The 13220-nt window shown below is 45.1% G+C and overlaps 1 protein-coding gene across 2 annotated transcripts in view; it reads left to right on the top strand.

Moving 5' to 3' along the window:
- Positions 1–11708, top strand: part of NEXMIF (neurite extension and migration factor) — a 93330-nt gene extending 81622 nt beyond the window's left edge. The window contains exons 2-3 of one of the 2 annotated variants that reach the window (XM_042479099.1): positions 222–4560; positions 5277–11708. In XM_042479099.1, the coding sequence (XP_042335033.1) occupies positions 222–4560; positions 5277–5874 (4937 nt within the window). In that variant the 3' untranslated portion in view covers positions 5875–11708. Of the gene's footprint in view, positions 1–221 lie in introns of both variants that reach the window. The other variant, XM_042479098.1, reaches the window with a different exon arrangement.
- Positions 11709–13220: the final 1512 nt, after the last annotated feature.

Here is a 13220-nt window from a genome sequence, read left to right as displayed (position 1 = left end):
AGAAACGCGCTGCCCGAACAGGAGTGCAGCTGAACCCACCATCACACACATAGAAGCTCCAGGTCTGCAGCACGGGTGGTGTGACACAGCCACTTTGGCACATAGCCTCCTTCGATGTTTCCCTTTCAAACCTTCCAAGTTTCAAATTCAAGTCCCTAGGCTCTTCACTAATCTTCCTCCCTTTCTTCCCCCCTCCCTTCCTTTTCTCTCCCATCTCTCAGAACCACATGACCCGGATGGTGACGAGAAACCTTCCCGTGCTGCAGAGGCTGCAGTCCCCTTCCCAGCCCTGACCGGAAAGGAAAAGGAAAGCCAAGGGTGCCCCCGCGCCCAGTCGGCCCTGACGTCCAAGAAGCCCTGTTGGCTCAGCCCTCCCTCCCCGCTGAGACTGGCCGACGTGCCCGACCACATTTCCGATGACTCCTCCTCCGTCCACGCCATTTCCCTGACGTCGTGTGTCACCAAGGGCATGAGCAGTTGGTCCCTGCCAGGGGATTGCGAGAAGGCTCCTTTTACGATTATGGAGCCCGGAAGCATGTCGGCGCTGACAGGCGACTGCTTGATGCAGCCAAGTCGGACTTGCCTGGGCTGCTTCATCGAATCCAAGGATGGCATTGATGCAGAGCCAGGAATAAGCTTGAAAGTGGGGGATATAAACAGAGATTATGACACCTGTTCGGTCTCTGATATAGGCATACATTGCATGAGCACTGGAGAAACCATGAGATACGGGGATCAACTGCTTTCAGACCAGCTTTTAAGCTTCCCTATGCATAAATCAAGGGCAACAGACAAAAGAGATGCTGAGAAATCTGACAGTGATTCAGAGGACCCCACTCAGAAAAATTATTATGAAGGATTACTCTTAGACAAGTGTAATGGGGAGGAACCTTTACTTACAAATCCCAACCAGGAATGGGGTTATTTTGAATCTTTCATCAGTGAAAGTAAAATTGAACTGCTGGACCTCTGCTCCAAAAATGAGCTTTCTGTAAATCTGTTTTCTGAGGAAGATGTGGATAATTACATGTTTGACGATGACGACTCGACGTTGGGAAGTGACGTTTGCTCCCTAAAGATTCGCTACGAATCCTTCCAGGACAATGTGAGGGAGAAGACCGGCACTCTGCAAGAGGATACCCAGTTCAACTTCTTCCCGAGCGTGTTCAGTGGATGCTCTAAGCGGGAAGGCAGGACGGCCCTGAAGAGGGGTCCCCGGGGAGCCACCGAGAGTTCCCAGTTCAAATCTGAAGACAGCATCATTTGGGGAGAGGAGGAGGTCGATGGAGAGCGGGGAGAGGAGGAGGAAGAGGACGAGGAGGCAGCGGATGAGAAAGTGGCCTTAAGCAAATCTTGCACCAGTACGGAGGTCGTACAGTACATTGGCCCCAAAAGAAATCATTTCTTGGAACTTGTGAATTCCACGGAAGACTCTGGGGAATTCAGCGACGACAGCACCTGCACCGAATCTTCCTTTGATGTGCTCCAAGATCTCAAGGACTGTAACAAGTATTTGCCCAGAGACCACTCCAGTTCCTCCATACAACAGAACTACGGTCTGCGAGCAAAAAGGAAAGTGCGGTACAGCGACGACTACCTGTACGATGTGGATTCCATAGAGAGCGAGAAGATAGTGGATAAGAAAGAGTGGAACCCCGATGGACCCAAGGAGGAAGATGACGATGAGTGGTGTCCAAAGAAGAGGCGAAAAGTTTCTCGCAAGGAGCCCCCAGTCATCATCAAGTATATCATCATCAACCGTTTCAAAGGGGAGAAGCACATGCTAGTCAAGCTAAGCAAAGTGGATGCCAGCGAGACGACTGTTACCCTAAGTGAGGAACTGTTGAGCAAATATGCCAAGCTGGCTCCCTTGAAGGCGTTTTGGCAAGAGAGGTGGCAGAGCCGTCTCAATTTCCTCAAGTCAGCACTGTATCGCAAGCAAGGCTTCTATCTCAACGGCTCGGAAGTCTCCTTCCTGCCTCATCCAAGGAAACGCAAGTGTAAATTGGCCAACAGGCACAGGATTCAGAGGATTAAGGCCATTGAGCAACCGGTGGGCAAGCCGGGATCTTGCTCTCTGGATCCAAAGCAGCTTTGTCGCAGGATCGGAGAAGAGGAGGTGGCAGGTCTGAAAGGGATGCAGGCATTGGCCATCACCACCTCAGCCTGTGCAAATGGGCTGCATTTGAATGACATTGCAAACCTGGCCTCGCCTAAGTGCAAACTGCAGGACAGGGAATTCAAGGGGCCCGAGAGAAAGGTCTTGCGCAGAATCAAGTTCAAAAGTGAGGCCAGGTTGAAATGCAAGCGAATCAAGGCTGCCACCGGTCTGGTGGAGGCCTCTCTAGCCCTGGAGAATCAGGAGCCTGCCACGAGTGCAAAAGATGAAAGTGTTCCTTCTGCTGCAGACGGCTCTCGCCTTTCCGAGTGCCAGGAGGATAAGGTTGCTAAAAATTCTTCGTCTTTCCTACCCACCACCTCCTCTTCAGACAAGCCTCCTCCATCTGCTAATCTTGCTGCCAGTGTCCCCCTCATCCCCGGAGGGTATCTGCAGACGTTGTTAGATGCCTCCGATTTGTCAAGCAACGCCAGCATCGCCTACTTCAGTTCTCAGCCCCCCGAGCGGCAGCAGGATCCGCTCCCCAGCCTTGCTCAAGCAGAGAAGTCCTTCTGTTCTCTGCAGCCTGCCCAAAGCTGCATCCTGTCCCCACCATCCGAATCGGAGTTGCAACAGTCACCAAGCCACTTGGAAATGGAGACAAGCAACTTCAGAAGTATGTGGCCAGCCGGGAAAGCAGCTGGTGGCAACATCCAAGAGTTTGCAAGCGACATGCAGGAGACATCAAGCCTCTCAACAGCGGAGTTTGGTGGCTGCGCCAATGCGGACAGCCTCCCAGCCTCTGGGTATGGTCAAGTAGATCTGAGTAGCAGCAAATCAGTATACCAAAAAAAATACTTGCCAGATAGCCAGCAATCGCAGTCCGACGACTCTTTTCAGTCATGCCATTTTAGTAACAGAGAGGGGCATTTTCATTTCCAGCGAGGTACCCTAAGTACAGATGATGGGAGGCTGGTTAGTTTTGACTCAGTGGGCTCTTTATCCGTTAGCTCTAGCAATTATAGTTCCCTAAGTTTAAAGTCCTGTGAAAAGGATGGGGATGATGAGATTGCTGATGACTTCTTGGCCCACTGCAGCCCCAAACTGGTGATTCAGCAAAGCATAGATGAAATAACTCCTTTGAAGGAGTCGACCGACCTTTTAGATATTTCTAACTTCACACCCGATAAGTTCCGCCAGTCCTCCCTTTCTGAAATGTCTCCCCCAGATACCCCTAACCTTTCCCCGCAGATAACTGGGCCAGAAACCAAACCGCTAGGAAATATAAAATGTTTCCCCGATAGCTCTCAAGCCGTGCTAAGCAATCTTGAGAAGGTCAAGTGGAGCTGTGGGGTTCTCCAGACCCAAGATCAGGCAGATAATGGATTCACTTTAAATAATCATCAGTTTCAGTTCCATATGTTCAACGATGAGGATTCTGTCAGCCTCCTTGAGAAAAGCCCATGCTTGTCAACATTTAATGAGCCATCTGGTCAAATTAGCACCAATAGCAAAGTGTCAAAATCGAAGAGGAAAAGTTCAGCTAACAAAAATGTGGGCACAAACCAAAGCCTCCCCCAGAAAAACGTTAGGAAAAAATCGCCCAAAACCAGCAAAGGGACTGAAAAGCCACAAGGCAAAAACTCCCGGCAGTCTCCCAAATCTACAAGGAAAGGCAAAAATACAGCCGGTGTTAACGGTGAAAAGGGCCCAAGTGTCGGTGGTAGAGGAGCGGCTTCGTTGAACAATTCGTCCTCAGCGGCGAAAGCATTGGTGGAGTCTATTCGGCATTGCGGCCCCACTTCCGTCAGGTTAGGGAAACACAACGGACTACCTGGGGAGTGGGCCCTGGGGAAGGACAACAGTGGAGGCTGGTCAGAAACTAGCATAGGGACCGCCAACAGCCTCCTTGATGACGATCAAAGGGAATTTGAGGAGCCGTCCAATATTTTATCAAACATTGCATCTGGAATGGCAGATGTTCAGAGATTTATGATGGCCTCCATTGAACCCTTGTGGGGCCCTGTTGGCCATAACAACGTCTCTGATCTGTTCCGGTCGCCCGAATCCAACAGCCTGAAACTGAAAACTCTTAAGATCCTCGCCGGAACTTCCCCCGACTCCAAGAAAAAGGCGAACGGCAATTCGTCGGGAACGGGGAAGGGCCACAAGTCGGGGAGCAAGGGCTCGGGCAAAAGCACCGGCCGAGCCTCCTCCTCCTCCTGCGACCCCGGACGCCCCAACTGCTCGACCGGATACGCCGCGGACATTCACTCGCCCTTTTTTGATAAAAGCTATAGTAACCTGAGCACTTTAGCCAAAAACGAGCCTACCCATAAAAAGCTGTACCGGCATAAATCCACGTCTAAGTCGTTGCGGGATGAGAACTGTAAAGGGAAGCGAGCGGAGCGGGATCAGGCCCATAAGGAGCCATCTGTGACAGCTGCATTTGAGAAACTGAGGTAATGCTGCACCGCAATGGCTGGAATGCACCCTTAACTTCCCTACTACCTGCTCAGCCCATTCTTCCTCTTTTTTTCCTCCCCGTGAAAGCGAGAGTTGCATGAAAGAGACATTTTACCCCCCTTTTTACAGGTCTTTTACTTTTGTTATTGTTGTTGTTGTTCTCGTTTTTGTTCTCAAAGTGCATGAAAAATAACCGATTTCTTGCAAGCTACCTAAAACAATCGATCTTTTTTTCTTTCCTTTTTCTCCTTTTTCTGGCTTGGCTGGGGTTAAAAACAAACTAACAAAAGGCGACTCCTTTTTCTTGCTGTTGGGCTTCTTGAGTTTTTAATTCCTCTTTTTTTAAGCAAAAAAGGGGGGTTAATTATGTGCTCTTTTCTAATGGTTTCAAAAAAAGGAAAAGACTTTTTTGGGGAAACGTTTTGATATATATAGATATATAGATATAGATATATATATTAAAAAAAGAGGTTATGCATCCAAAACTAAAACAAAAAACCAGCCGACATATCCAAACGAAAAAGGGTCTTTAGTTTGCAAAATGACAACTCATTCCTCCTCGATGGCCGTAATTGGCAATCTTGTGTGCTTTTTAGCCCCTTCTGCTGTTTTTGTATCCCATAAAGGCCCATCTATTCTATCCAAGTTAGAGCATTCGTTGACTCCTCCAGAAGCTAACTAAGGTGGCATAAAATGTTTGGTTTTTCTGCAGGGAAACAGACTACATTCTTCTTAAAGCAGAAACAGCATTTTTGGTTTTACCTGTCTTTGGAGAAGAGACACCTTTTTCTAGAAAGACATTTGATGCTTGCTTGGGTTGTTTCTCCCTCCTTTTCCCCCACTCCCTTTGGTTTCCCGCTTTCTTTCCTTGTTCAAAAAGGATGAGAGGGAAAAATAAATCAATAAATAAATATCAATGCCTTGTAATATGTCGAAGTGTTAAGTGCTGGAATCAAAAGTTTGAAACGGTGGGACTTTTCTTCTTTGGAAGCAAAACCTTAACACTGGTTATTCCCTGTGTTTCTCGAAAGCCGTACTGTTGTACAGTTGTTGATGCACTATTATCCATAACAACAGCCACACAAATTGTGCCAAACTCTGAACAAGTGTTGTACTGTACATATTTTTACATCTCTTTATCAACAATGGGTTGTGAGTGGGTTTTTTCCTGGAGCTTTTCGGTTCGGTTTTGTTCTTGCCTTTTTCATTTGCTGGAAAACAATCCAGTGATAAACTATGAGCCACCCTTGAAATCAACCACTATGAAAAACAATGTCGATACGCTTAATACAATGTACCAAAAGTTTTAATGGACATCGCTAAAATAACGTGTGCCAAATTGACTTTACCTCATTTCATAGGTTTTGCCCTGTGGTTTATAACACGACAAAAGTCACAAGTTTGTTGCTGGGGGTGCGGTGGAGGGAAGGACTTTAACACGGGAAACTGGGGAAATCGTAATTCCCCTCCAGAAAGTACGGATAAAACCTTAAAATCCAACCTGGGAGAAAGGTTTTTACAGAAGGATTTTTGGATATTTAAAACAGTATCACTTCAAGGTAAGTTTACTTGGAAACGCCAGCGATTGGGAAGCAGCTGTTTTTGTCTTATCTCCCGTTCTAATGTGAAGCAAAACTTTTCCCTGAGTTGTATTGTTGATCCTTTGTATTGGTTTTCTATATTTTGTAATGCAACCTGGGATCAATTCTAAACGTAGGGAGAAAAACAAAACCCTGGAACGAATGCATTTCATAGGCACTGTGTTGGTATATCATTCTGAGAGGTTTTTGTACCCATTTTTATGATTCTCCTGGCAGAAGAGCTCACCGATCCAAACGTTGGTGTTTTCTAGATGTTTTAACCTTTGCAGTGACAATATTAAGCCGACGGTTTGTAAAAAAACCAACAAAGCAAAACGTTTTTGATGCAATTATGAATTTGTACATTGACTCTGTAGTATATCATGCAAAAGGAAGCGGAACGCTTGACGATCTCACCAAATTTGGGGGCCAGATCCAGGAAATATAATAACAATAATAATGATGATAATAAAGAAAATATAATGTGCTTTTTCAAGAGAGTAATAATTGTTGGCTGCTGAATGATGAAGTATAATTTTCAAAAGGCCTTATTTTAAACCTTAACCCTTGCCCCCAAACCTCCCCCCAAGGGACAAAAAATAAAAGCCTTGGGATTGTTTTGTTGTTATTATTATTATTACCTTATTATTTTCCCTTCTGAGCCTGAGCCTGAGCCTGTGCATTTTGCTGCTGATAGATTATGAAAACTTGACAATGCAAAGAGGCCTGTCAGCTTTGGAAACCTTTTTGGAAGCAGAGGCAGATAATATTAAGACTGGATGCACTTGAAAATGGTCATGTGAAAGGGGACTTGAGAGCAATTGGATGGAGGAAAGTAAAACACTGGCTGAGTGGGGACTTAAAGCTAAACTAAGCCAAATCCTGTTTTGTCGTCTCTTTCAGCCGAGCTTGATCAAGATGGCCAACGTCTTCTCTTGGTTGTGTCCTTTGGGCTCATATATGTGTAGGTTTCACGGTGTGTCCTCAATCAGACAGATAGTCCCTCTGTTCAGCTAGTATTGGAGCTTAAGATGGGCATTGGTGGTGTTTTAAAGCCTTTGTATTAAATTAGCGAAACGATTATTTCCTTGTAGGAGAGCTGTGATGGTTGAGGTCTTGGCCTTTGTTCAGGCCCTTCTGCCTTGAAATCATAGAATAAATGTGAATACTTGAACCTCAAGGCTGCTTTGCCGTGGCTCTGAAAGCAATACATTCACTGGTTTGTCGGTGGAGGGAAGAGGCATTGGCTATTCTTTGCTGTGTTGGCACTAGTTCGCTTCCAAGAGTTGTTGGTGGATTGGTTCCAAGATCTAGGAACCATCTCAAAGGAAATGTGCCAGAGAAGGCCTGTGAGTGATGACTTCTGGTTAAGGTTGGACCGAAGGCAAAAATGGCCAGTTGCGCCCTTCCACGAGCTCCACTTGGCTTAACAAAGCTGTCTTATCTTTCTGCAGACTGTCCTGCCCAAGTCAAAGGAGAGACTCCTTTTGACGGGAGCATCCCACAGTTCACTAGTTTTCAACCTTTGGTCGTCCAGACATTTGGGACATAAATGCCCCAATCAACATGGCCAATGGAGACTGAAGCCCAAAACACCTGGACAACCAAAGGTTGAGAACCATTGCCATAGCAGTTGTGGTCCCAGGTCATTCTGGAATGGGACTTGTCCCCCTTTCGGAAACGGTTTGTGCCACCCCACCCCATAATACCCACACATGTGCCAGGGCATGTTTCAGAAGCAGGCAGAAGGAGGGAAGCGTCAGATATACTCTGAATTTGGTCTGTCTTATTGCTAGCCTTAGCCTTCCGCCTTAGGAAGCCATGGCAGGATCTAGATCTCATTGGTACCTACACGAAGTGCCCCTACCAACCCTTCCCCAGTCTCCCTTTATGTGTTCAGAGGCCAGCTTTTGTCTTCTCTTGTTCAGTGTTCACCCTTCCTTTCACCTCTGCTGGCATGTGTCACCCTTGTTTGCCGTACAACCAACTCTAAAGAGTTTGTGCTAGTCTCCCACTGGGCTTCTGTCTCTGGTTTTTATTTACAGGATTGACAAGGCAATTCTGCCACAGCTTGGGCCCTGCCTTATTCCCACAGCACAATATCTCAGACTGAAATACATCACAGAGTTGATCTCTTTTGGTACGATGGGCTGATCATTTGAATGCTTCAGCTGATCATTTGCACATCACTCCATACTTGAAACTTCAGGTCAGGCTAGGACATGATGGAGTGCCTGCAATGCATCATACCATGCAGTTCGCCAAATACCTAGTCAAAACCCATTTCAGCTTCCTCCCATCCCTAGCCCTGAGCTCACATTTCTCTGACCCCCAGATATTCATGTCCTGTTTGGCTTCAAGTCCTTTCTGATTTATAGTGACCCTATCACTGGGTTTTCTTGGCAGGTTTCTTCAGAGGGATGACTTGCAAACCTGTATCATGGCCCAAGCATTTGGCCTCATGATGCTGGCGCATAATAATTTAAGTTCTGCTGGAACACAAAGCAGTTGCTTCCGTGTTTTGTCAATGTGCAATAGGACTTTTGTAGAGGGAATAAGGATATACAGCCTCTCTACTCTCGGAAAAACCTGCATTTAACATCGACTATTTTTCTCTCAACCTTCCCAATTGAACTGGAGGTGATGCTGCCTTTTCTGAATATCCAGTTTCCCATGCATTTACATGTGTGAGCTTGCTTTCCTCTTGGCCTTTGCGGCAGCCACAGCTGGTGGCCTCCAAGTTGGTGGGACCATGACACTGCCCTGGGATTTGGTCCAAACTTTCAAGGAGATTTATAAGGTACTGTACCCTCTCCCCAAAATAGCTTCAGCGCTTTGGATCGTCCCTTTACCATTTGGACTAAATTTACGAATGGATTTCACAATACCATACATTCTCACACACACACACACACACACACTGAGGCAACCAGTCTGTGAGAGCTTCTTGTCATTGACTTCCATGCCATCCTTCATTCCAACTGCAGTTATGTTGCTAGATTTCCTACATACATACAGTCTCTTCCCTCTCTGTCCTTGGAAATCCTGGGGGATCCAACATTTTGCCCATCCACCCCTTGATGGTGGTACACCTCTGTTGCTGCTACCTCAGAATAACATTGTCACAAGCACCTTTTCTTGTTCCTGCATTTGCCAAAAACCTAATCCCTGCCTTCACCGTCTCTTGGCTTGATTGAATGTTTTTTTGTCATTGATTTGCTCCCGTAGCTTAGGGCCCTTGCTTCCTTCTGTAATATGACCACCTCTTCTTCCTCCATTTTCTTCTTCTTCTGCTCCGTATGCATAACTTGATCCAGGTGTTGTCCCTCTTCATCAACTGGGACTAGGCTGGATCAAGTTTGAACCCTTTCCCTCAAAGCTCCTGGGGAGTTTTAGACATTTAGGTCCAGTGGATGCATTTTCTCCCTGGCCTTCCAACCAAATCCTCCAGTGATCCAAAACAGACCATTCACAGCGCAGGAGGGTTTTCACTTTAAGACTTGAACAGACAATAGTTTTGAAAAAGGCAGAGGTTACTAGGGAAAAGAAAAGGAAAAAATAGAATTCCCTGTGTCTTATAACACGCATTGCCAAGAAAACATAAAACAGGTTGTCTGGCATGAGATGTTCAAAAATTCTGGAGAAAATGGCCATTTCTAAGAGCAGTAAGTAGTTTGAAAGTCGGCTATTTCAAGCAGACACTTTCTTCTTTGGACTTTGATTTAGAGAAAGGATTCCTGTGAAAGTGTTTTTCTAGAGGTGATAGTGAGATAACTGTCTGCACCATGAGCTTGGCTCCCTTTCAGAAAATGCCTTTCCTCATCTCCTGCCATCCAATTTTGTTGCACCGTTGTGTTTATGCGCCTGAGCCAGTGTTTTACGTAAGGAATCAAGCCTGCGAACCATAGTTTGTGGCAAGATTTTTCCCCCCGTGAAGCTTTGCATCGTGAGCTCCGCTTTCTTGGTGGCAACTGGTGACTCCTGTGTCGATGCGGTTGGATTTGTACCCTCCATTTTAAAGGCTCTAAGCGGTGGGGAATTCCTTCTGGATTTCAGCCTACATTTTCAAGGGGCTGTTGGACTTAGTTCTGGAGACAGGACTCCACACTTGGGTGAGCTCCGGGTTGAGATGAACAACCAGAGCAGATTAACCACTCCGCTAAAGACCTCCAAGGAAGGGCTGAATCCCTCTCTAGCTTCGGTTTGAGATGCTCTGTTTCTCCAAATTTTATTTTAAGATGCAAAAAAATAGGGGAATTACAATGAAATCTATGGTTGAAGCAAGGCATTTTTAGAAACCCCACAAATCTGTTTCTCAGGTAAATAAGCGACACTAAATGACAATGGAGTAAGAGCCATTGGAGTGTGAGGGTGGGCACAGGTGAGGAGGAGCCCATTGGATTTAAAGCAAAGGCACGAAGGGACCCTGGGAAAGAGCTGGACAACCAAGGCAAGTGTGTTGAGCCTCTTGTTGTGGAGGAGAGAGGAAAGAAGAACCGTTGTTGTTATTGTTTGTTGTTGTTATAGCTGCCCTGCTAGAGACAGGATAATGGACACTTTAAAAGCACAAAGGGGTGGATTTAGAAACTGTGAGCTAGGTAAGGAAAGTCCCAGTTCAATTCTTATGGTCTTTTACTACTCCCATTTTGGAAGCAGGGTAGAAACCTAAGGAGACGCTTGGCTTTGCGTCCCGCGGCCCTCGCGGCGGGCGCCCTTTTTGTAAAATAAAACACAAAAACCGAAAAAAACTGCTGCCTGCAGAGATTTGAATGTACTCCTCCTTAAGTTGACTTCCATAGAACCAGGGGCACCTCTTGAGTAAGTTGCTACCGTTTTATGGTGCTAAAGAAAACTATGAAACCCCCCTCCCCCCTTGAGCATTACGGTACTCCTCTATGGCCCTTTAAATGAATGTAACATATCCATTTCTGTTTGACGGTGTACACTGCAATTTTAACATGATGTTTGGGGATAATTATTTGCCTTTTCGTTTTCCTTTTTTCTTTTAGAACAAGCTTTATAAATATTCTGTAGAGTCAATTGAAGTATAATTCTTAAGGATCACTCTAAGACGCCTACAAAATCTTGTATATTTTTAAGTGTGCCAATTTGTAAAATATTTTGTAAGTGTATATTTTTCTTAGGCAAGTGCTGTGAAGTGTTGTATGTGTGAGGTTCCCCCCTTTTTGGCGCCCTTCTCCGGGCGGCAAGTGAAAAGGATGTATACTTAAAAGGATTTCTGGTTTTAAAAACCAAAATTACACAAAGAAAAAAAAATTTCAAAACTTTTTGTTGGGAATTTTGTAATAAAAAAACAAGAAATGTTGTGAAAGAGTGTAGTGATAATTGTGTAAAGGAAACTGGACAAAAAATTTGTGAGCGCTTTGCTGTTTTATAGATCCTCTTGTAAATTATTCTTGTAATATTTTTTGTTTTGTTGTTCTCGTTGCAAAAGGTTTTAAATATTTGTGACTGACTCTGTACGGTGAAAATGTCATCTTGTTAACTTGCTGAGTTTTGTTATATTGTTTATGGAATAAATAAAAATAAAAATCTCATTTTAAGATGATGTATGCAAAGAAATTAAACACTCATTTACTGAGTAACAAATCTGGTGGTGGTGATGATGATGATGATGATGATGATTCACAATCTAGTTATTGTCTCCGGTTCTCCATTCAGACTTGTGCCCCAAAGACACCCGGCTTCAAAAGCAACTCCCTTCGTGAGTGGAATAAAAATTGCCAACTCTTGTTCTTTCTTTTGGTCCTCGCAAGGTAACTTTGCACTGCTTAGACCAAGCCGCTTTTGGAGATGATTTTGTTTTCCAGTTGTGGTTGTGTTTCTTCAAGTTGTTTCCGACTTATGGAGACCCTACAGTGAACCTCTCACAGGGTTTTCTGGGTAAGGTTTGTTTATAGAGAGTTGCCATTGCTTTCCTGAGAGAACGTGACTTGTCAGAGGTGCCCCAATGGGTTTCCATGACTGAGTGGGGATTTGAAACCAAGGCCGACTCAGACGTCCCTCCTTTCATAGGTCAGTAAAATGAATACCCATTTTGTTGGGGGAAACTGTCTTACGGACTGTGAACCACTTAAGAGACTGCTTAGTTCAGTATGAAGCGGAATAGCAATGTAAATGCTATTGCTAATGAATAAGTGTCCCAAAAATCTAGATTATGGTAAACCTTTGCTAGCCCAACTGGGAAACTCAACCAATCTCTTTGACTTTTAGACCATGAAATCCTTCCTCAGCAAACCTGAGGAGGTCTGTGGTCCCTAACGTTTACACCTTCTTGGTTGGCCTAACAAAGATGTTACAACAATGTGGATTTTGTAACTTGTTTTGTGGTCAACATGTCTTTGTATACTTTTAGTAACCTGAGCTCAATATTTAGTTTCCCTCCTGTGTCAAACAGCTGAGCAGCCAATGATTTCCCGTTGAATCCGTGGTTCAGAGGCAGTTGCGAACCTTCCACCCAGAACAGCCAAGCACCATCATATTCCAGGAAGGATTAAATTTAACATCTATTCCGTATCCCATTTTCCATTATGAGATTACCTCTGCTTAAAGGCTACTCAGCTGTACCTTGACTGAAAGCCACCTTAATACCTATTCTAATCATCCCAGCCTCTGTGACAGGAGAAATGGTTTCCTTCTACGCTCTGCCTACCAAAGAGAATGCAGTTATTTAAATGCTTAGCAAATGGGATGTGTAAAATCGCCTTTCCTTGCTCTCTAACCAGAGACAAACTATTCTTGTCTACAACACGCGGAAGAAGCGGTGAGGAGCAAGAGGCAGCCTCAGGTGTACAAAAGTCCTGATCTGAACATTAGATCAAAGGTAACAATAGTCTCCGAGAATGAATTTGGATTCTTGCATAGAGAGCATCTCAACCGTGAGAGGTGTGTAAGCCAATGCAACCGTTAACACTATCAGGGGCTTGCCACTGGTTTGCAGGCTTCAGCTTTTCCTGGACATCAATCTGCACAGGCAGCACCTTGGTTTAATGGCGAAAGCCCCCTCAAAAGTCTTCCTGTGGCTAATGCTTCTGTCAATTTTGCCCTTCAAGAGG

Source organism: Sceloporus undulatus, chromosome 7 (assembly GCF_019175285.1).
Source record: "Sceloporus undulatus isolate JIND9_A2432 ecotype Alabama chromosome 7, SceUnd_v1.1, whole genome shotgun sequence".
Lineage (NCBI taxonomy): Eukaryota > Metazoa > Chordata > Lepidosauria > Squamata > Phrynosomatidae > Sceloporus > Sceloporus undulatus.
Note: the sequence above shows the minus strand (reverse complement) of the source record. Positions and strands in the feature narration are given on the sequence as shown.